This window comes from Xiphophorus hellerii, chromosome 1 (genome assembly GCF_003331165.1).
Source record: "Xiphophorus hellerii strain 12219 chromosome 1, Xiphophorus_hellerii-4.1, whole genome shotgun sequence".
Taxonomy (NCBI): Eukaryota; Metazoa; Chordata; class Actinopteri; order Cyprinodontiformes; family Poeciliidae; genus Xiphophorus; species Xiphophorus hellerii.
The window spans coordinates 17417315-17440586 of NC_045672.1; the positions used below are offsets into that span (position 1 = coordinate 17417315).

Genomic DNA, 23272 nt, shown 5'->3' on the forward strand with positions numbered 1-23272 from the left:
CTCTGCATTTTCTTGATGAGCTTCAAGAGGTAGTCACCTGAAATGATTTTCACTTCATAGGTGTGCCCTGTCAGGTTAATAAGTGGGATTTCTTGCCTTATACATAGTCATGAAAATAAAGAAAACCCATTGAATTTGAAGGCGTGTCCAAACTTTTGGTCTGTACTGTATATATACGTATATACAGTATATATATATATATATATATATATATATATATATATATATATATATATATATATATATATATATATATATATGAGGTAATAAGGACAACTGGAGCATAACAAAGTGTGACTATCTAAAAATTCTATCAATGATCAATGTGAGATCAGAAAACTACTTTGGTTTGCAAATTCATGGATGTAACACCAGAAGAAAAGTCACAACACTTATTCTTAAAAGAAACATAAAAAATGGTTGAAAATCTCTATGAAGAAACCAAGTTAGTTTGCTATTGGAAACTTTATGACAGTAATTCTTGGCCTGTACACCTTGCTCAGTTTACGTGTGTGTGGGCGTGTGTTTGCGTGTATTGGTGTGAGGGTGTTTTTTGGATGTTACTGATTAGCAGGTCTGTTTGCTGTGGCGGTTTTTAATGCATGCTTGCTTTGCATAGAATTTTGGCTATGGTCACATGCCTGTATCTGCCCTGGTACAGTAAGTCTGTGTATGTGGGCTTGCTTCAAGCACATTAATGTTTATCTCAACAAGCTGCTCTTCACAAGGCATCTTTGTTTGTGTACATAGACAGAGGAAAAAAAAAAGACTTTTTTCTGCTCTTTTTCGATTTATTTTATCTTGAACAAGATATTTTGACACAAACAGAGCACATTTACGCACATATTTTCATTACCTGCAACACAAAATCACAAAACAAAGAAAAAACAACTTTTATTAAGAGACGGATTTAAATTCTACTTATAAAGTAGAGAATATGTCATAATCTTTTAGATTTACTTGGTGTTTGCCAGCTGACCTCTCATTCACAGCCTGAAATTTGCATGGATCACTTTCATCAGTCTTCTGACACACCACTGCTGTATCTATACAAAGCTCCGACTGTCAATAGTTAATACGCTGGCCTTTCAAATACTTAGTATTTATTTGTCATTAAAAATACCTTATAGTTAGAATCTGCACAAAATATGTCACATGAGTCCAATGATTTTCTGATGTGAGCTCTTTGACACACTAGCTACTCTAATTTGCTGTCTCCTTGTAAGCCTTTCAGTGTCTTCTCATCGAAGCGGTATGTGAGCTTCCTCTTCACCTTGTGGATCTCTCCAGTCCGTGAGTAGTTCCTTAGTGCCCGTGCCATCTTCTGGTAGGTCATGGTCTTGCGGTTTCCCTTCCGGCGACCCCACAGCTGCGCCAGGCTCTCCTTGTTCTGGGAGGAGAACTGAAAGGTCCCAGAGGAGGACTGGACCCACCAGATGCAGCTCCTCATTGATGGAGTCTGCAGCATCTCAAACAGGAACTGGAACAGGCGCTCCTTCCTCTTTCCTGTTGAAGAGGAAGCAGAGAGAAAAAAAAAGGGTTTGACCTGACCGCATCTTGTGTGCGTAGCTGGACAAAGACACTCCGTCACGAGCTTTTGTTCTGAGAAGTAGTCACTGTAAGGTGTTCTACCTGATAGTGGTGCCAGAGGCAAACTTCTGTCCTTCCTCTCCCCTCTGTCGGAGGGTGGTGATGGTGAATCTTGGTAATCCTGGTACTGGGAACTGCTTGACTGTGAGTCTGAATCAATGTATATACTTGTAGGCTCGTAGTATGTTATGTGTTCCTGGATGAACGAAAATAAAAATAAGACAAATAAATCCAACTGAAGATGTGAGATCTGAATACGCTTGACTTTTCTCACTGAATTTTATAAGATGTCAAAAACTGTTTACTCACCCACTGGTCTTGTGGACTCTGCCAGGCTGGATGTGGAGTTGGCGCCTTGTATTCCTCGTTTGGAGTGTGGCAGCCGTAGCGCCACTCGTACGGATGCTGACCCGACCAGCTGTTCTCTGAGGAGAGAAAGGCACAAGATTCAGTCGGGCAGAACATCTAAAAACAAACAAATATTCCCCCTCCGCTGCCAGCATTCGGCCGACCTATTATCCTGGCGTCCCGGTGGGAGTGAACGTGCGTTTGGTGACCCATGTTAGCAGCCATGGATGTTGAAGGTGTGTGAGCGGGTTGGACCTCGAGCGAATGCTCCTGCAGGTACTCCTCGATGACCTCGAGGTCGACCTCAGCGCAGGATGAGGGGGCCAGCCCACTCCAGGAACCCCGACACCCACCCAGCTTCACCTCAGGCACGTAAGCCCTCTGAAAGTCACACAGCAGGGCAGAAGATTTCAGACGCTCTGGTTTTCATGAACATTTTGTGTGACACGGGGATGATCTTTTGTTAGTTTTAGCCTCAGGTGTTAACACCTTACATTATTTTTGTTGTTTCAAAGCTTTTGTCACTATCTCATGAATTTTAAATGACCTCATCTTTTCCACAAATAATTTTCCATGTCGTCAACTTTCAAAAAATAATGGCTTAGGTAAAACATTTTTTGCGAAAAGTGATTTTGTCAAAGGTGTCTTAGGCAAAACAAAAAAAAAAATCACATTTGGCACAAAAAAAAAAGACTTAGGGCATTATTTCAGGAAGGTGTCAATATCCTGTTTTCTAAGCAAAAGACAAACTATCCTTATTTTGATAGATTTTACTCAACATTATGAAAATTCAGTCTAGATCCAGCTTGCATATTGTGTCCAGCTAAGGTTTGGATCCTGGTAAAGAGCCAGTTACTAGCTCTGGGATTATGTGTATTTTAGTTTGACTGGCAAATTTATGCAAGTGTTTATGTTTTCATCTGCATAGATAACATTCAGGCACCACTGATGTGTGGTTCCTAGAAATAAACCCCAATGAGAAAGATCAAATCTTACATAAGACTCAAACAGTATTTAAAACACAACAACAGCAAAAGGTGGCATTGAACTCACCGTCTCTAACTCTGTCAGCATGCTTTATTAAGGACAAACTAGAAAAAAAACAAAGAATCAAAACTCTTATTAGACAACAGAATCAAAGCAAAAAAACATAAAAAGGGAAGTGAAAGATGCTTTCACAGACACTTCTCTAAGATGTAAGAGACAATCATATGACAGCAAAACACAATAAATACATAAATAAATAAAATGACAAAAGTATAGCTGCACCTTTGTCAGGTCCTGTGTCTGGTGCTGTGAAGTAGTATCCTCAGGCAGTGAAGAGTGGCGACATGAGAATTGGAGTGCTCACCTGTACAATGCTCCACTACCTGGGCATCATCTCTCTTATATGGCATGTGCACACTCCCTGCTTCCCTTTCCCATTGGCCAGCAAGTGCTGAGGTGGGAGCGGTTTGCAGAACCAGGGTATTTCTGGATATCTGCTGATCTAATAGGAGAATTTTTCCCCCACACCAATGTACAATAAAAAAAGTTTACTATGCGCCTGTATCTAATGCAAAGGTGTGACTTGTTGCATTGTCGGTTTTAAACAAGGTGGACTTGATTTGTTTTATGTTGCTGTTTTACTTTTTTTTTTTTTAAAAAAACTTCAGCACACTGTAAATTTTGAGTTGTTTCTAAAAACTTGTAAATGTCAGGGATATTTGAAATAATTTATTCTCCTAAACGTTCAGAGCTTAAGTTACTGAAGTTAGTTTTACTTAGCAATAAAGTAGGTAAATAAATAAATAAAAACTTTGGACATAGTAGGAAAAAAAAGTCAACACAGCTAACAAAAAGTTAACAAGACTCTTTTTTTAAATTAAACACTGGGCTTGTAGTTTTATCAACTAAAATTGCAGTCTGCGAGCACATTCTACATTTAGATAAATAATTCAAGTTTACACTTGTGGTTTTATGTTTCTCCATCAATCCAGCGTCTTTTAAGGTTTGCATGACAGAAATTAGCACTCTGAACAATGTCATAGAAAACAATTTGACCAAAATCAACCATTAGTTCCAAACCCTTAAGTTTTAAAAGAGGAAAATATCGAAGTTGTTCATTTTCAAAACAGACCTTTGGCTAAACATACTTTTTGTTCAAGTTGTGAAGTTTTGACCTATAATTTCAAACTAAACTTGAACATCTGATCACAAGCAATCTTCTGCTCTCAGACTGCCATGTCCAGGTGAAAGGGTCTAGTCTGAAGATGCATGGTACATCAGTGGACATGTGCAAACCTCAACTTGTTTTGTCAAAGTCCTCTCTATTCAGCTCTCAGTACAACCATACCACATTAAAAGAGTTCATTAGTTATTTAGTTCAAATCAAAACTGTAAAGACAAAAATTTAAACGACACCAGTGTAGAGAGTGACACACTTCAAGTGGCTTACAGTCAATTAAAACTTATAATTTGTTTCTAAGAAAAGCAAAATCTCAAAGTAAAGATTCATCTGGTAATGAAGCTATACTTTTAAGTAATAAAATAGATTAATGTCTGATGACATTCTAATTTACTGAGGTGCACCGGTATCTTAAAAAAAGAATGCATGTTATCTTTACCCCCAGATTTTGTTTTTGTACTTTTATTTCCTGGAAATCACAGCCCATGGGATATCTGTGGTTTCTTATCATTGCATTTGTCACATTGGAGGAAAATTATGGCTTTAATCCGGTGTTGGAGACATACAGGTAGACTGAGTACAGTTAGGTAAACATGTCTGCTGCAATCTAGGATTTGTATTAAAATGTCATATTAAAAAAATAGTAATAGATTAAAAGCAAAAAAAAAATTATAATTTATTAAACTGTTAATAATGTTCACTTTGCTTCTGAATACATTTTAGGTTCTGGTTGTTTAATATCTGGGACAACAAGGAAATGTTTGTAAGGGAATCTTTGTTTTGTGATGATATATTGGTGTGTTATATATGAGAAAGAGAAAGAACACCAGAAAGAGACATATCTGTTTATCCAGATGTCACAAAATAACTTTAAGGTGTTATCATTAATAACCCCCATATAATCACTTCAAAGTAAGTATACACTGATTAAATATGCAGCAGTTTGTATATTATTCAATAAAGCAGGGCTGTTATCTTAAAAATGTTATAAAAGATTATACGTGGGCTGTTAGCAGAATCTAAGGAGAAAACATTTTCTTTAGAAATTCAATTGCTACGCTGACAGCTGCATAGTTGCCTTAGAGGCCATCTGGTGACTCCTTATTGACCCCTCTGCTCAGTTCTGCAAACACCTACATCTGTCAAACAGAACGAGATCAGTAAACTACTGAAGGGAAGCAAACAAACACCAGCATTGCATCACAGGTTAATGCATGACATGATGTCATGTACAGGTTACACTGCATGTATGCCTCATTGTGTCTTTCTATTGGGTTTGTTCCTTTTTAATGTTGTGCTTGTGCTGGTGTTTGCGCGCGCATGTGTGTGTGTGTTAACAGGCGTAGATTCCACTACAAAAAAACGGCAGCGTAACATTTTTTTATTTTTTTCCCTTGTGGGCTGTCGGTGTTGAGGGATTCCCCCAGCTATGTTATTTTTTTCCTTTACTGTAAGAACAAATTTGCTAGCGCAACAAACTGAAGTAACCTGTTGTGTCAGGAGAGGACAAACAATTCCTGTATCTTTATGCATTTTGAAATAGACTACATGGTATTTCTTTTTCAAAATCGTTACAGATTAGCGATTCATTGCGTTAATAATCTCACCTAAACAGGTTCCTCCAGATTGTCTTTCAGGAGTTCTGTTAAAAGGTTGCACCCAGTTGCTATTTTTCCTGCAGTGTTTAAGTCTCTCTTTTTTAAGATTCATAAACATGAACCATTATTGCAGTTTTAAGCTTGGATTTGTTTAAGGGTGCTCATTCTGTTTCTGGGCCCTCTTGAGCCTTTGGACCAGCTAATCTGGATTTATGACAAATGAAGACGGCAATAGATTTTACTTGCTTCTAGTGTTTTGCAAGAATATCAATACAAAGATCCTTAAGCAAATTACTTTAAATTGAAATTTTAATGCGCTGACTGTAATGGCTAACTGTTCTTTTTTTTTTTTTTTTTTTTAACCTTGATTTCAAAGAGTGCATTATTCTCAGTGAATACATTACAAGCAGATCATTCACTTCAGGCAGACAAGACTTAATTTCCTGGTTTTCTCTGTGTGGGCTGAATACCTGGCATTCATGCGGGATTCCGAAAACAATCTAAAAAAAATGTATGCCAAAATGACCTGCAAGCCTCAGCTGGAAACAAGAGAGATCAGAAAATTATACAAAACAGAATTCACCCATGGAGCACTTTCTGGGACACAGGGAGTAAATGTTGACAGATTAACCCAGAACAAATAAAATAAATCAGAAAAAATATCATTAAAATGCTACTGACTGATGAATTTGTGGTCATATTGAACCCAAGTTCAGAACAATTGACCTCCTTGGTAAGATAATATATGACATGTAATATATAACATTTATGTTTTACACCTGAACCTTTATCTCTTCATAATAAAAACTGGCACTGTGTTTGCAGGAATGGGTTTAATAACTTCAAATCAAATATATCAAAAATATTGCTGCATGGATATACACAGAGCAAAGATGATAGAGGTGAAGTAAGACAACGTGAACAAAGCTGTGTAAGCGTGTCTTAAAACTGCCACAGTGATAAAATTACACATCCAAGCCCAAATCTTTCCATACATCCTCAATAATATTTGGTTAAATTTTTTTCCAGCATGTTGCACCTCAACCACATGTCTTTTGTAGGTATCAACTGGATTCTGGTAAAATTCAATATGCTTGCCTCATTATTTTTTGGCAGAGTTAGTAGAAATCATTCGGATTGGTTGCTTTTTTGACACAAATCTGGGTTTCAAGCATAGTCCACAAATTTTCAATAGGATTTTCTGGATTGGTTTCTCCCAAAGAGAGGAATGCCACATGCTCTCTATTACTGAACAATTCTGTCACATGTGAAAGCTGCTTTTGGAAGCATATGTCAAACATATTCATTGATGATTGGCATTCACTTTAAGCACTATGAATAAAACCCGGGAATTTAAACCAAATAATTTTAATAAAATGTGACATTTGGAATGAAGATGGTATTCAAATATTACAAATAATAAGCTGTGGTCAAGGCTTGCTTGGTAACAATTCTCAAAATTGATTATATGGATTTTTGTCCAACAAAGCTTGAATCCTGTGCTGAATGCATTCTTGTTTTCAAAAATCATTGAAGTTTTATGTTGTTGGGAAAATCAATACGTCAAATAAATCAGCTACAGCACAAAATAAATTAGATTCATGCTCAAGGTGAGTGCATATGTACTTCTGACCAGAAGTGTAGCTATGTGCTCACTCATATCCTAAGCTACTGGAACACCAAACATAAATATTTTCTCTTTTTTTTACTCAAAGAACACCGCTGATGTTCTCCGTGCCATGATGGTTTATGCTGGATCAGTAACTGCATCCACTCAGCTTCTGGTTATTGATTGAGCTGATTTTGTAATAGATTTTTTTCTCATTTATCATTTTGCATAGCCTGACCATTGCCTTCCAGTGCTTCCATCACAGTCTAGGCTTTCTCTCCTTGACTCAGATTATCTCCGGTAGATTTTTTTTTTTTTTCACCTGGCCAAGTGATTCGGTACAATTTTAAACCTCGACAAAATCCACGGCTGCAGGAAGCAACCATTTCTCAACAGCTGAGAGCCCAGACCCTCTAAGCGAAGTAAAGTGAAGTACAAGGGTATGGTTACTACTAGGCTATGCATAACCTTGCAACTCACTGATGAGATTTAAAGTCAAAATGATCCAGGAACAAGTGAAAATGCTCACACCTCATGTACAGAAGAGCATGCACAACTGTTTTAACCCTCAGGATAGGGTGTGAGCTATGTAAAGGTACATACATTCATCTGAATATGTTAGACTAAGATTATACAGCATGTTTCAGTTTTGCCCCTGAGGCATGAGATTATTTAGTACTAATAAAAGCTTCACAAAAAAAGCAAACAGCTACTTTTTTATTAGGTTTATTATTAACCCACCCTGCATCACGCTGCAATCAGGATCATAATTTGTTTTCATGAGCTGTCGCTATCAAAACTCGAAGTGACACAGACATAACAGCAGCTTTGTTATTTTTATATAATCTCTATGATAAATCCATCCATGTTAAAGTAAAAGAAAAAAAAACATATCTGAGGGTGCAAAGTTAGATCTCGTGTCCAAACATAAATCTATAACTATTTAGGTTTTGAAAGGTATTTTACAACATTTGAGTGAAGAACATATAAGATCTAAGAGTTTTTTAAAGTTTCACCTCAATTTGTATGATATTTTCCATTTTTTTTCATGTTTTTTTATGAATGAACTGAGCTCACAAAACGTTTTTTCAGGGAGATATTTCATTCTACAAGTGCTTGAGATGATAAATTATGTTTATGGGTTACAGAGATAATGTTCCTCTAACTGGCCACCAGATTCCCAAAAAATGACGTGCAACATTGTTATACACGTCATTGTACAACATTGTGTCACAATAAAACACATAGACAATGAGGAAACATTTGAGTGTTTTCTTCATGTTGTAAAAGGTTTTCAGACTCTCAGCTGATTTTTGAACTTTTTGACTTATAAATGTATTTAACTACGAATTTCATTTTTAAATTTTAGAATTTAAAAATTTTTTTTCTAAATAAAAAACCCAAAAGACCTCTTTAAGAAAACACCAGGAGGTGAATAAGGGAGACTTGATAAACGTGTTTGGAAAAACCCTGGGCTTTCAGTCAGATAGGTGACGGTTAGGATTCCTATTGCTCTGCGCGCACCTGGAGTATTCACACAAGGTGATAAGGCCAGACAGTCTCTGGACGCTTACAGCCTGAAACACACCTATAAACCCACCGAGACAGAGTTTCACTTACTTGATTTGTGTCCCTGGAAGAGTTGGGTATCCTGAAATTCAAAATAATCAACATATTAATGAATAGACAGTGGCATCTTCAATTATTAACTAGTTTAAGGAATGTCTGGCTTGTAGGGGCAACTGGAAAGAGACAAAAGTTATTGTTCAGTAACTTTCTGTCCACAAGCTGTGCAAAACAATTCTGTAGTTGACTTCAATCAATGTGTATACGTTGCCTGTTGCTGGGCATGTGTGATAATGTCTATATGGGTGTGTAAGGGAAATTAAAAAGCGTGTCTGAGTCACTCATGTCATTCAACGGTCTCAGTGTAGCAGGTGACTTGTAAAACTGATTCAGAAACCTACACACACTGTTGGTCATGAGTGTGTCAGCTCTGAAGCAATTAAGATGACTGCATTGCCTCTTATCAGGCCCACCATCAGTTGCTGATGAGCAAGGGTCTTTGTGTTTATGTGTATATATCTGTGTGTCCAGGTGTCGGTGGATTTACAGTTACAGCTTAACCCCCCCAGATTAGTGAATATACGCAAATCACCTGTACACATGCAGGTTAGCGGGAATTCCCCCAACGCTCACTCAGAAGCAGAGAGTGTGTTTGTGTGTGTCAAGTGATAAGTGCCAGACTTGTTTGTTCCTAAAGGGAGTCTTTCTATGAACACAAACACTTCTCAAGGTGGACTAACTCGACTTATACAGTTTCCAGGGCCTGTTCTCATCACGGATTTAATTGAAACTAAATGAAACAGCCTTCTTTACAGATGTCTTGTTTTTGTTTTTTTTGCTACAGTTTGCATAAAATGTTGCAATAAAAAACAGTTTTGACAATTACTTCATTTAGTAAGTGAAAATAGGTAATTAAATCAACATGGCTCTGATGTGAAAATCTAATACTTGGCTGTGACAACAACAGATGATGATAACTGGAAGTTAGTTTGCAATGTCGCTCTGGTGAAATTTTTGCCCACTTTTCTTTATTTCAGTCACATTGGAGAGTTTTCAAGCATGAATGTCTTTTGAAAGTTAACACCACAGCATCTCAGTGATATTTAGGCCTGGACTTTGATTAGGCCACTTCAAAACCTTATCTTTTTGTGCTTTGGATTATTGTCCAACTGCATAACCCAGCTGCACCTCACACACAGATGGCCAGAAATTCTTCTTCAGGATTTCTTGGTATCAAAAGTAACAGTTCCGTCAGTCACACCTCCAAATCACCATACTGACACCATCAAGTTCGGGGGTCTCATTGATTCCAAAATTTTGGGAAGCAAAAAGACGGTCTTTAGCAAATGTAGAAAAGGTTTTGAATTTTTGTTAGTAGTTGTTTTTGACTTTGAATTCTCTCGTGGAATCCATTCTCCTCAGTTTTTCTTTCATATTGTTGAATCATGATCTGTGATCCAAACCAAGGTAAATGAGTCCTGAAGTGCTTTGAATGCCATCAACAAAATGTTGCTTTGCTAAAGTAATTCTGGTAGTGTCATGAATTGCGGTGTGTGAGGTGGTGAGGCAGGACGCAGCAGACCCAGGTTGGAGTGAGGAGAAGTAGTTTAATGAAGAATATAGTCCAAATGTCCACAAAAACCTGGCAGCACGACTGAGCGGCAGGATAAACGAAGGGACAGAAAGATAGACTGACACAACAAACGACAAGGACCCGACAGAGACGCAGAGACACAGGTGACATTAAATACACAGGAGGTAATAAGGGAACGAGACACACCTGGGAACAATCAAGGGGAAGACAAGACGACATGGAAACTCAGAAGACACGGAAACTCAAAATAAATACATAGAAAAACACAGATCCTGACAGGTAGTCCACTTCTGAGAAGGTTCAGTGTTATTCTGTGTTTTCTCTCTGTGTGGATATTTGCTCTCACTGTTGTTTGCTGGAATCTCAAAGCCTTGGGAATTGTATTAGATGTCAATTTATCTGTTTTTGAATTTGCTCCATTTAAGTATCATCTTGGTTGAGTTTAGCTTGTGAAACTAAATCAAAAATGTTGCTAAGCTCAGTTATTTATGACTTACCACAGAAGGTAACACAGCACAGCAGCAGGCTGGTTTGGATTGTTCATTTCCCTTAATAAATAAAATCAACATTTACAAAAACATTAAAAAAAACACACATTTACATGGCACTCTATGCTATGAGCAATAACAACTGTTTGGATGAAAAGATGTGTTAGTTAAAAAGATTATTTAAAGTGTCTGTGGCGTGTAACTGTTCTTTAACTGTTTCATGTCCACACCCACAAGTAGGGCCTGCCTCCGAGGCCAGGTGAGTCAGGAGAGGCAGTCTGGCAGGTGAGGAGACAGTTGCACTTCATGTTGGTAAATGATCAGTGTTTCAAAGACGCTGGGAAAATATGCAAAACCTGAGGTTGATGCTGCTGTCTCCACCTTCTCCAACACTATCAGTCTAACACACCTTTTTTTTTTCTCTGGCTCTGCCCTGTCGTTTTTTTTTTTTTTTTTTTTAAATCTTGGCTCACATGAGAGGCATATTAATGTTTTTTGCAGCAGTCATCTTTGCAACAATGCCATCTAATTGTATACAAGTTTAACAACCTTGCAGCGGAGGCACAAAAGACATTCCATTTGCAATGGTCATAAGCAACCGACAAGTCAAAATGCTCCTGCTTTTTGAAGATAATATACATTGCTCTTATGGGAATGCTTGGAGATAAGGAATGGGACTGGGAACTGGTGGGACTCTGCATTCCCACGGAATATTGTTTGTGTCCTCCAGTAGGCAGTCCGACAATCTGTGGTCTCAATAAACACTCATAAAGCACGCGGACATGAACACAGGCCTACCAGCCTTATCAGAGTGACACATAAACTCGAGTGTGAAGACCGTACATAAATCATCTGTTTTCACGGCGAGATAAGCAGACAGTCAAGTGTTATCTGAGCTCCGAGGATGAAATAAAACATTTATGTGAATTTTTTTTTTATGCAAAAAAAACCAAAAAAAAAACACACAATGAAGGCTTCAGGGTGTTTGATGAGTTAATCTGAACCAGACCTTTTTTCAGAGAAAAAAGTCCACACATTGATATCACACTGCATATTTGTCTGCAAGCGCAGGCCGCGCCGTGCGATGGAGAATCCCCCCGGCTACAGATCCACACCTCCACGCCACAGCTGTCAGAAGGACGGACCGGAGGAAAACAACAGCTCTCTTTCTCATCACGCTTTTCGCTTCAATAGCAACAAGCTCTCATGTAACACCTGTCTGCTGTGTTATGAATGACTCTTTTAGAAGGCGATGGGCCAGTAAGCGTTCATAATACAGAGAAAATAGCTTCTTTATAAATAATAGGATCACTGTACATTATGTGATAATTAACTGCTTATTCTCTTTAAATCTAATGAACAAAAAAGTTCTAGGTAGCTTTGAGTCTGTTTTAAATCAGACTTACATGATACACTATCCTGATTTTAATTATGACTTGATTGTAACGAAAATTATAAACTTTTATCAAAAGAAAGACATTTATCTTTCCTGGATGCTAAAAATGTGATCCATGTTTTTATTCCATCCCAATTTGGGACTGTAACAGTTTTCATGAAGGTGTTAGTCAGTGTTAACCTTTTGTTTCATGGCAGCAGCCAGTCCAGAATCCCGCTGCTCAAACCACAATTATATTTGCTTAGTGCTTGCACTGGTTTCCCTTTAAGTGTTATGAAGTGGTGGATGTGAAGTGGTGAGGCAGACGCGGTAGACCCAGGTTGAAATGAGAAGATGATTTAATGGTGAAAAATAATCCAAAATGACACGGTCCAAAAGCACAATCCAAAAACAGTCCAACTACCAGGCAGCACGGCTGAGCGGAAGCTAGGGCTGAACACCGGTAGCAACTGGCGAAACGAATGGACGGAGAGACTGGATCGACAGAGAACACATTAGACGAGACGGCAACAAACGACTGCTTAGACAAGGACCCAACAGAGACACAGGTGACATTAAATACACAGGAGGTAATCAGGGAATGAGACACACCTGGGAACAATCAAGGGGAGGGGCGGACAAGACGGAGACTCAGAAACTCAAAATAAATACACGGAAAAACACAGATCCTGACATTAAGGCCTTCCTGGGCCTTAATATAGATTGCCTTTGAATCTGTAGCACCTCAGTTACAGAGCTGATTAACTGATTTTATGTGCAGCCATTTTGTCAGTTTTAAATGTGTTTTGTCAATAGAAGTGAACCAAATGAAAATGTGAACATCATGAATTTAAAACAAAAAAAAAAGCATTTTCTGCCAAACCGATAATAGCAGTTTTCTCTTCCTGGATATTTTTTTATTTTAAATTTTATTTTTGCACAACTTTGATTAAATCGATGCAAATGGCATACATTTTGGCCATTTTATTTATTTCTTCTTCTTAAAGTTTTTCTTTAAAGAAAAGAGCAATTTGTTTTCCATTTTCTTGTTTTTGAGCTGTTGAATCACATTAAGAACACATTTGTGCTCATTAGCTTTTAATATGGCATGAGATATTTAATGAGATATCATTTGTATCGCCTTTTTATTATTACATTAATTTTTGTACTTTGATGTTGTTTTTCTACTGTATCTAGAGCACTTTGTCCAATGTTCCAGTTGCTTTTAAATGTTCTGTATAAGTACATTTGAAGTTGAAGATAAAGTGCAAAATCTAAAGCAATAAAGAGACTGTCTCAATTCACCTCCAGAGTGCTTAAATTAGGGATAGGCAATATTGGGTCAATGATGATATAATAGGAAAACAATTTGTTAGGACAGGGGGAAAAAAATCATAAAAATCAGTCATCTTAATAATAATAATAACAATAAACTCTTATTGGTGACGTTTGTAAACCTCAGAAGTTGTTATGACATGAAAAGTTACTTTTGCATCATGAATGTCACTGCTAGTTTAAAAAAGAAACTGTGTAAATGCTTTGTTTACATTTAAAAACACAATTTAACACAGTTATTGTAAAGATAATGGCCCTTTATTGATAATGGGCAATTTTGTATTTACAAAGCAGCATTTGTATATTTTCTGATTGCTTGGGCTCAGAGATCTGAAGGCAAATAGATTTATTTAAAGATTTATATAATTTTTATTTTTTTTTTGTCATTTTTATCTGTAATTATAATAAATTCCACAAATCATTGTGAACTGTTGTGAATGTGAACTAAAAAACATCATTTCAAGTTTTATTGCAACTAAGAACAAAAAATGAAGCAGTCGGCGAAACTAAAAGTTGTGATGGCCACAAATATGAACCTTACCCCAATGACCCATCATGCTTTGCATGAATAAATTGTGCAACATTGGATCAAAATGCTGGTTAAGAATAAACATTGATGATGATATATGATACACCGATGTTGCTCACTTTTTCTTTCTGTAACTCATACCTGATCTTGCAGAAATTGACAAATGGTCAAAGCTCAACCACAATGTCTTTTTGAGAGTTTTCCTTTGTTGACCAAGTGAGAGAAATTGGCATAGCCTACAGATTTTTCAAAAGTCGCTTCAAATGTTGACACCCCTTTTATCTGGTTGTCTTGTCTGCAAATAACCAATAAAAAAAATAATAATCTGATCAAAGGAAAAATTCGATATACTGTCTGATTATACTATAGTGAACAGCACAACCAGAGCTTAGCAGGGATGTGTCTGTAAGTGCTTTATTACTGAATCAGGCCAAAAAAAGCAAAAAATTAGCTAAACTCTAAACCAATTTCTTTGAAAAATATGGCACTCTACACACAAGTTGCACGTACAATTATTCCAACAGCAACACTGAAGAAACAGATGGATTGCTGACTGAAAAATAAATATTTAATGACTTCTACGCAGACTTGCAAAACTTCTGGGTTATGTTTAACTGGAGTTCCTTTGAGTAAGATATATTCATTGCAGATTTCCCTTTTGCATCTCTGAGACAGTTCATAAAGACAACTGTCTATACCTGAATAATGTGACCATGACTGCTGACCAGGAGTCTTTGAATACACAGCTGTTTTTAGGAGTGATTTAACCTGGTGATTATACCTCTTTTATCTTTTTTTTTTAACTGAAGACGTATGTGCTGAATTAGTTTTACAGTTTACATCCCTGCAGGCAAATATGTGCATATTTGAGCCACTGCTTGCATCAGCACATTTACAGATTCAGGAGGTGCAGCATACTGTTTACAATGCCACACAGCTTTGTACTGAAAATGTTGGCAAGCTGAGACTAGCTACAGATAATGACGATGAAAAAGGCCCATTTCACTAAACTAAGTTTTTAGTCGAAAGAGGCTAATGTTCTGCTTCAGGATAAGTTCTCTTTCCACTACTTGTTTCAGTACATTATATTTGGCGCTCTAAGATACACTGAAAGAATAAAATGAAGTGCCTCTGATTTAATCTGAGAACCTCAACCTACCTCTGCAGAACCCCCCCACCCCCTCTCACAGAACCTAATTTTTTATGCATTCTGAGACATGAACACAAGCGATGCAACAAGAAATTCCAAAGAGGACATATCACAACACAGCACTGCAGAGTAAAGTTTAATCCATGGGAACTACATTCTTTTGGGTTTTTCTGCTGCTGTGATTTCTACAGGTTCAGGAGTGCCCAGGGAAGCTGGGATAAGTGCGTCAGCTTGTGCGCATCGTGCTAAGAGATGCTCTGTTATGGCAGGTGACGGGCTTCCTCTTTCCACCGAAAAACCGTGACATCGTCAGAGTGGCTGCAGAGATGTCACTTCCCGTCTGCTGAAATGCTCACAAGCCAGAGTGAGGTCAGCGGAATGAAGAACAGGATGGTTTGCTTTGTTAAGTCCATGCAATTTGGTTAGTGTGGTCTGAGATTTGTGCTGAGTGGGCAGCAGAAGAATTATTGTGACATGTGCTAGCTATGACAGTAGAAAGTGTTTTAACAAGTTATTAAGGCCATTGGGCTTGATGTTGATGTTAATGTTTTTAACTCTTAAATCATAAAGACATTTGTCAATTTACAAGAATGATGGTCTAAGTCGTTTTTGCCAAAAGAAATATATATATATATATATTTTTTTTTTTTCCCAAAATAACGCTTTATGGATTTTCATAGGAAAATGACGATGTTAAAATACAGCTTTGTGTGTTTGAAATAATTGGAAAGCTTTCCCCTAAAGCAATCAATTTTTGTTTCTGCTACCTTTTTTGTTTCTCAAATAAGTGACTCTTTTGTTATTTTTGACAGACTGAGATATTTTTTAAAGCATCACAAGAATCAGTAAGGAAGATGAATTTAGGAAAGAGCTCCAGTTTGAAGAAAAAAAAAACTAAAAACACAACCAAGACGTGAATCTTGATAGTTCAACTTCAAAATTGCTTTAATTCACGTAGCATAGTTGATAACTGCTGGAGACAATTCACATGGCTTTTGGTCCACATTTACATAATAGCAATGTACATATAATGGACATTGTACAACTTCAGTAAGTTGTCTTTTTTATGTCTAACTGTTTAAATGGTTTGAGTTGCTCTCATGTGATTGGCTGATATGGTAAGCCAAAAGGTAGTACATACAAAAACAGGCAGTGAGTCTCCTTAGAGCAAATAAAATGCTAACTTGTCAAAAACAATGTTTAGTCAAAGCTCTTTTGACACTGTTTTCTGTCTCTCCACTTACTGTATTTGCTTTATATTAGAACACCTCTTATGAAAAATGGACTAATGCATTTATTTTTCCAGTCATGAACAACATTTTAAGCGTTTTCCATGCTTATTAGTCATCTAACCATTTTAAGTAGATAGTGCACAAAGCTTCAATGATCCATACATACTGACAGCATTGCCTGGTTGATACATTTTTTTGTCTGCATTAGTCCTGCTGTTTTCACACTTGCCAGTAGATGGCAATATTTTATCACTGCATTTAAAACTAACTTCAATCAGTAGTGATTCACGCAGCAGAACTGGATGATTTATATGATAATTGTATTCCTAACTGTAGTTATGATAAGGTAGAGCCTGCAGAGGATTTACGAACTGTAATTTTGCAACTGTCACTATATTTAGTTTAGAGCTGGCTGATATTCTGGTGTGTTTACCCACAATAATCAGTTGGCTTATCTAAGTCCTGCATGAAGGAGATTTTGGGGAGACAGCGCCGTGCTTTCCATCATGGTTAACATTCCACATCTGTCTCCTCCTACAGCCAAACAGCTGAAATCATGTAGACCTGAGCATGATAACAAGAAGGGAACAAACAGCATTATTTGCATTTGAAAATAGTTCACACACACACACCCACACACATCGATGAGATCGTGCAGTTAAAAAGAAAAAGTGCTCACCTACCCACACGCACACACACCGACATGACCATGCATGGCTACAGAGTTGAACTGCTTTCCAAGACCAATCAGCTTTTTATGGAGACAGAACCAAGTGTAACAATTACACATACACCCATACACACCATCACACTCACCCAAAAATACATCACTGATTGCAGTGCCAGTGGCTCTGCTCAGAATAGCAACAAACAAAGTGTTACATCTCTTGATTTGCTGCTGGTCATGTGTAGACCTGCCTGTTTTAGTCAGCTTTTTTTTTTTCTAACCCTTTTGCTGTGCGCAGAGAAACTAAGCAAAGCCAAGATCAAATGCCAAGATGGCTATGTTTCATTTTTGTCTGCTGCATGAGAGTGAGAAGCAGACAAAGAGTCTTTAGATTGATTTCACCTTGTGTTTTGAAAGCTTTCCAAAATTATTTAACTACCCAACAAGCTTGGGCTTGAATAAAAATATATAGCTACGTGTCTATTTTCATACCTGTGGAATACTAGGTAGAGGAAATCTTGGCTTTTTTATAGCTATTCCACTTAGTACTGAGGAAGGACCTCCCTCTCATGTTCTGTTTTAGCTATTGCACAATAAATGAAAAACTGTTATAATCAAAGCAAACAGCAACTTACTACAAAGTAATATCAATGTTATTTGTAGCTATCTTTCCATACATATATGAAAAAAGAGAGGAATTAAATCATAAACTCCTTATCTCTGTCAAGAGTTTCCAATTGCTCTGTACTCAAGCCTTGGAAAACAGGCTAATAGAGACTGATAGAAAATTGCTGCAAGGTTGATTTTTTTCTCTATTTTGCTGCAATAATTTACAATTATGATAAACTCAGCAGATGCACAGTTTCAACAGAGTTTATTTAATGCACTGAAAGGCGGTGCATTAAATAATAAAGCATAACTTAACGAAGCTTCGAGGCAGATAAATTTTACTTGAGGAATTTTAATAATCGAGGTACTCGTATCACTCGAGGAATCGTTTCAGCCCTAGTGCGATGTGCTGACCGGGTCCGGTCGGTAGAACGTCGGGAATGCTTTGAACTTAATTCAGGAATATTCAACATGTTTGTCTTGGCCCGATGATCTCAGCGTGTGTGGTGTCCCTCGACTGGGAGCGAGAATGTAGCCTATTGAATGTGACAGGTAAACAATAAAAATAAAAAAATATATATATATATATATCAAATTGCTATGAAATTTAGGACACCAGGCGGAGACATCTACTTTCTTTTTCTGATCTACAGTATGTACTCAAGCTATTCAGTGAAAGACATCCACAGACCAAACAACACAACAGATAGTCCCTCCAATGTACCCTGGTATCTCCTGTGTCTCCTCCCATTGGAAAATGCCCAAAATATTAGGAAGGAGCTCTCCATGTGCAGTGGGCACCTCACATCCATAAAAAAATGTCCAATCCACCTCAGCAAACTCTTCAAACTGTGAAAAACCACTCTCTACTCCAAACTCTTCTTGGATGGCTTCTTACACAGTCGGTAATAGCGTCAGGATCACCCTACAGAGCAGTAGGTCATATACACAAAAAAAAATACGTAAAAAATTTTCTATGATGTTTCATCAACCATGTTTGCATTGGGTGGTTAAATACAAAGAAACTGATGATTATTTACACAGGAACTGGATCTAGGAGCTGGTGCTCCACCAATACACAGATACCTTGAACTTGAATTTAGCAATCCACAATGTCATTCTTTTGATCAATACCCAAATCCCATGACTCGACATAAGACGAAGAATATAAACCATCGAATAAAGTCTTGCCTTCCAACTCAGTTCTCTCAAAAATACAGCAGACTTGTGTGACATCAGCATTTACGCAAAACTCACATCAGTACAGAGTGTCAGCACCCCACTCTGTCCTTCCCTCACATTTTAACCCAACTTCACACCGAACTACCTCCCAACTGTCAGATGTCATCTTGTTCTACCATGTTACAAAAATAAAAAATTGAAAAACGACAAGTGAAACACTGAACTCAAACTACACAATTCACCTTTATTTTAAATGATTAACTGAAATATGAAATCTGAACTGTTCTTTTTCAATCGTAATTGGTTTATAAAACAAAAACCATTCAAGATCTAAAAGTATTTTTATACACACTGCAAGTGCCACATGATACACCAATAAATCATCTGTGAATTAACATGTTAACATAAGACATAAATACAACCTAACCAACATTATATAAGATTCATATACTGTACCTATCATAATCAGCATAAAAGGCAGCTGCAGACTGAATATTTTCGATTTCTACCTGTGCTGCTCCCTGCTTTGTTACAGCTCAGTTGAGTTCTTCTTGAAGAAACTGAGACAGTTGTTGAGCAGACTTCATCTGCTGTTCCTTCTTTTCCAGCATATCAAGTGCTAGTTTGAAGATCTTAAAAGATTCCTGGAAGACATGCATGAAGACATGCTTTATCTGCAGTACAGAGGTACTGCAAATAAAAAACAAATTTCACTGTTTAAAACATTTCACCATTAACACCAATCCTGATTTCATCAGCACTATGAAAATACAATTCTGTAAAACAACTGATATACGTTGTGTTCTGTCACTCTAAATGCTTTATGTCCAACATACTTATATTCACTATGTAAATAAACTAATAGTTTAAAACAGACACAGATATCTTAAAGCGTGATACTCACTCATATTAAAGCTTGACAGAAAATAAATACATCCGTTATAAGTACAGTCACATAACAAATTACACTTCATATGAAGCGTGGCAGATATTAAATATGTAAAAGCTGTGGTCACGTGTTAATATCACAAGCTTCAAACACAAGAAACATTGCATACAAGCAAGTCTAAATGTGTAAATCATATATGCATCATCCGATTTGCACCAAACTTTTTATGATTGACTTTTGTAAACCTCTAAAGACCCCAATAGCATTAAATTGTAATTGGACTCCACTACGAACCTTCCATAGCAACCGATCTGCAACAGATTTTTCGTGTGTCGTCGGGGAGGACGCATCGATGATTATCGCCTAGTGGACGGGTGCGGGAACTGCGCAAGAGCGTCCACGCGGGTGGCGTCGCCGCAGCCACTGCAGTCTCCACGAGGCCGGAGCGTCGCTGAGCTGCAAGTTTCTGTTCGAGGCTGCTTGCAGCTTTTATTTTATTTTCATAATTTTGGATATTAACTTAATTACTTGGGATAATTTAAGACATGTATATTCAATGCTGCTGTTTTTACTTATTGGGATTCACAAATGATCAAAAGACTGTAGAAGCCCCGTGAGGAGATCTGAAAACTATTACAAACAGAACCAAAGCAAGAACAAACAGAGCCAAAACATGCTTTCTTCTCTACTCTGCTTTGATCCCGTTGGAAGATTGCAGGGTAATCCTTCTTCTAAATGAGGGTATTAATTCAGTGCTGACTTATAATAGCAATAAATGTCATTCAAAATAAGCCCAACATAGTAAAGAATTCTCAAAAAAATGCCTACATTAATCAATTTTCCATTATGGAAGTTTACCCATATTAACAGACGTGTAAACAATTGTGAAACAATCCTGCTAGTTTGCCAGTTTTGTACCATGTGATTATTAAGGTCTCTCCAAAGATGAGCAGGATTTTTAAAGCATATCGCATAATCTGGACTGATTTTCATTGCCATCATCTGAATGCAGTGGTCCTCGTGTTTCCTGTTTATGTCTTCTTCATCTTGCATCTCACTCTTAGAATTTCCACCTCTGCCACTTCTGCCCATGTCAACTTTATACCAGTTGTGAAATTTCTCACACTATTCTTGTTTGATTTCAGGGAAACTTACGGCATATTATTGAGAGCTGAGAAGCTTGGCTGGCTTTCCATCCATGATATCATCGGAAGTCTCCTCAAAGACCTTTTTATGTCAGTCACAAGCGTGGAGCCAACAATGGTAATCCATTTCTCAGGTGGTATGTGCTGTAAAAGGTTTGAGAAGCTCTTTTGCTCCACCCTCTTGTCTTCAAACTCTTACCTCATCCCCCTTCCTCTCCTGTCCTTTCATTCATTCCTGTCTTTTGTGCTGTGAGATGCAGAAAGGAAGGGGGGTGGGGGGGAAGGGGTAAAGGAGAGGGATCTTTTGTTGGCTTTCAGGTGCTTTCACATGAAAAGACAGAGTACACACCTAGGTTGCCGCCACGGCAACCCATGGCGTCTCACTTGCTTCCGCTGAGTATACCTGAGTTAGCCTTCAATTGCTTCTGCACCCCAGGTGTGCATAAATACATTGAGAGGCAGGCGCAGATACTGTAAACCTTAAATTGGCAGAAATACACACACCTATGTCACACGAATATATTTTCAGTTTGTAACTCGCTGAGACACAAGTGGATGATGCTTATCCACGAACATGGTTGCAAAGGAACAAGGCGATACGGAGTGTGTGTGGTTTGAGTGGGGGCACTTGCTGATTGTGCGGCAGCTTTCTCTGTTCTCCCCGTGAAAGGAGCTCAGGTAGCCCTCGGTAATTTTATTTTATTCCCAGGTAGATCACGCTGAGTGCTCTCAAGTTAGAGTCAGGTGTCGGGTAGCTACTTGTCTTTGTGTCTTCAAGGCTGCTGTTGCTTGGATAGTGTTTACAGCCTGGGGAGCACAGTGAAAAGGGGGAGGACAGGGCACTAACTTTGATCTGATGCAGACTGTTTGATAGTTTGCGCAGGAAGGAGATAAAGTGTGAGAAAGAGAAACGGGGTAGGGTAAATCCACATTAAGGCCTTGCTACAAAGGTTTGCAGCTCTGCGTTTATGTGTATACGTTGTATACGTGTGTACGTTCATGTTCAAAAGCCTCAGCAGTGGTACAAATATTATGGTTTGAGTTTTCGTTGTGAAAGTTCACATTGTTTTTAGATTTTTGTGCAGATTTGTTATTTTAAAGAATTGTATCTTAATAATCTTAAAACCCAGCTCACTTGTGAAGCTTTCAAAGAGCCCATCTCTATCAAGAAACACACAATAAATTTCCGTGCTAATCCATCAATACCCCATTCGTGTCGAAATTATTGTTAAATATTAGTAATTTCTGCTGCTAGACTGATTTGTGCTGCTTCCCTTCTGAGCACACACTCATCCGTGAACTTCAAGAACACGTTCAATCTGACCAAATCCTGTTTGACATTCACAGCTGTATGAGGAGTCATGCAAACCGAAAAGACAGGATCAAAACAGGAAAACAAGAGAGGCCAGTAAAAAAAAGAGAAACACAGACAGGCAGGAGACCAAACATGCAGTTTTCTTTTACAGAGCACTTTGTGTGTTTTAGGGGCCCCCTGAGGCCAGACAATCAAAGAGCATTTAAAAAAGATGACAGAGTTTTAGTGTGCCAGAAGGTTGGAGGTGCACAGCCAAGGAGAGGGAAAAAATTTGCAGGTGTATAAAGAACATGTGCATGTTTTTTTAATGTTTGTACACACAGATTAATGCCAGTGGGTAAATCTGTGTGCTTGCTTGTGCATCGGCCAACTGCAAGATCCTGCTAGGCATGCCTTTGATCAGAGAAACCATAATGTGTATTTGATGAGTAAGTAAAATTAAAAAAAATCAACTGACAATAGACAGATAGAGCACCAACAGAACTTCCACAACAGATGAAGAAAAGGGAGGAAGAAGAGAGAGCACGAGAGAGTGTGAGTAAGAGAGAGGGACATTGTGAAGAACTGCTCTGAAAGAGTTTTTGTGGGGCCATAACAAAGGCTCCTCAGAAAACACTGTGGCATAGGAATGTTAATTAATTAATGAGAAACTATTCAGGCTAGAGGATTGTGGAGAAAGAAAAAAAAGTTAAGAGAAAGACAGACAGAGCAACTGGGAAGACAAACCTTTACGAGTGCATATATTTTAGGCCGTGAGGCTATATTTCTTCAATCAGCCTGCGTCCCATCTCCACAATTTTGGTAGTTATGAACTTGCGCGCTACATCCTTGTTTTTGGTTTTGCATCCATTCGCATCTGTGTTTGTGTGCCGTCAACATACTGA

The 23272-nt window shown here is 37.8% G+C and overlaps 1 protein-coding gene across 2 annotated transcripts; it reads right to left on the bottom strand.

Moving 5' to 3' along the window:
- Window positions 1-772: 772 nt before the first annotated feature.
- LOC116722007 (transcription factor PU.1) lies at window positions 773-3446 on the bottom strand. 2 transcript variants are annotated; one of them, XM_032566100.1, is made up of 6 exons: window positions 3208-3433; window positions 2992-3029; window positions 2103-2319; window positions 1900-2015; window positions 1633-1786; window positions 773-1506 (listed from the first exon to the last, which is right to left on the bottom strand). In XM_032566100.1, exons 2-6 carry the CDS (start codon window positions 3010-3012, stop codon window positions 1199-1201), a joined length of 816 nt encoding a protein of 271 aa, XP_032421991.1. In that variant the 5' UTR covers window positions 3013-3029; window positions 3208-3433; the 3' UTR covers window positions 773-1198. The 2 variants fall into 2 exon arrangements, with proteins under 2 accessions (XP_032421991.1, XP_032421987.1); XM_032566096.1 differs by having other exon boundaries at window positions 773-1786; window positions 3208-3446.
- Window positions 3447-23272: the final 19826 nt, after the last annotated feature.

Coding starts and splice junctions, on each gene's coding strand:
- LOC116722007 (XM_032566096.1), bottom strand. CDS start 3,012: ATGCTGACAGAGTTAGAGACG. Junction 2,320..2,991: donor TGCTGACAGAGTTAGAGACG/GTGAGTTCAATG, acceptor TGTGACTTTCAG/AGGGCTTACGTGCCTGAGGT. Junction 1,787..1,899: donor AGAGTCCACAAGACCAGTGG/GTGAGTAAACAG, acceptor TCGTTCATCCAG/GAACACATAACATACTACGA.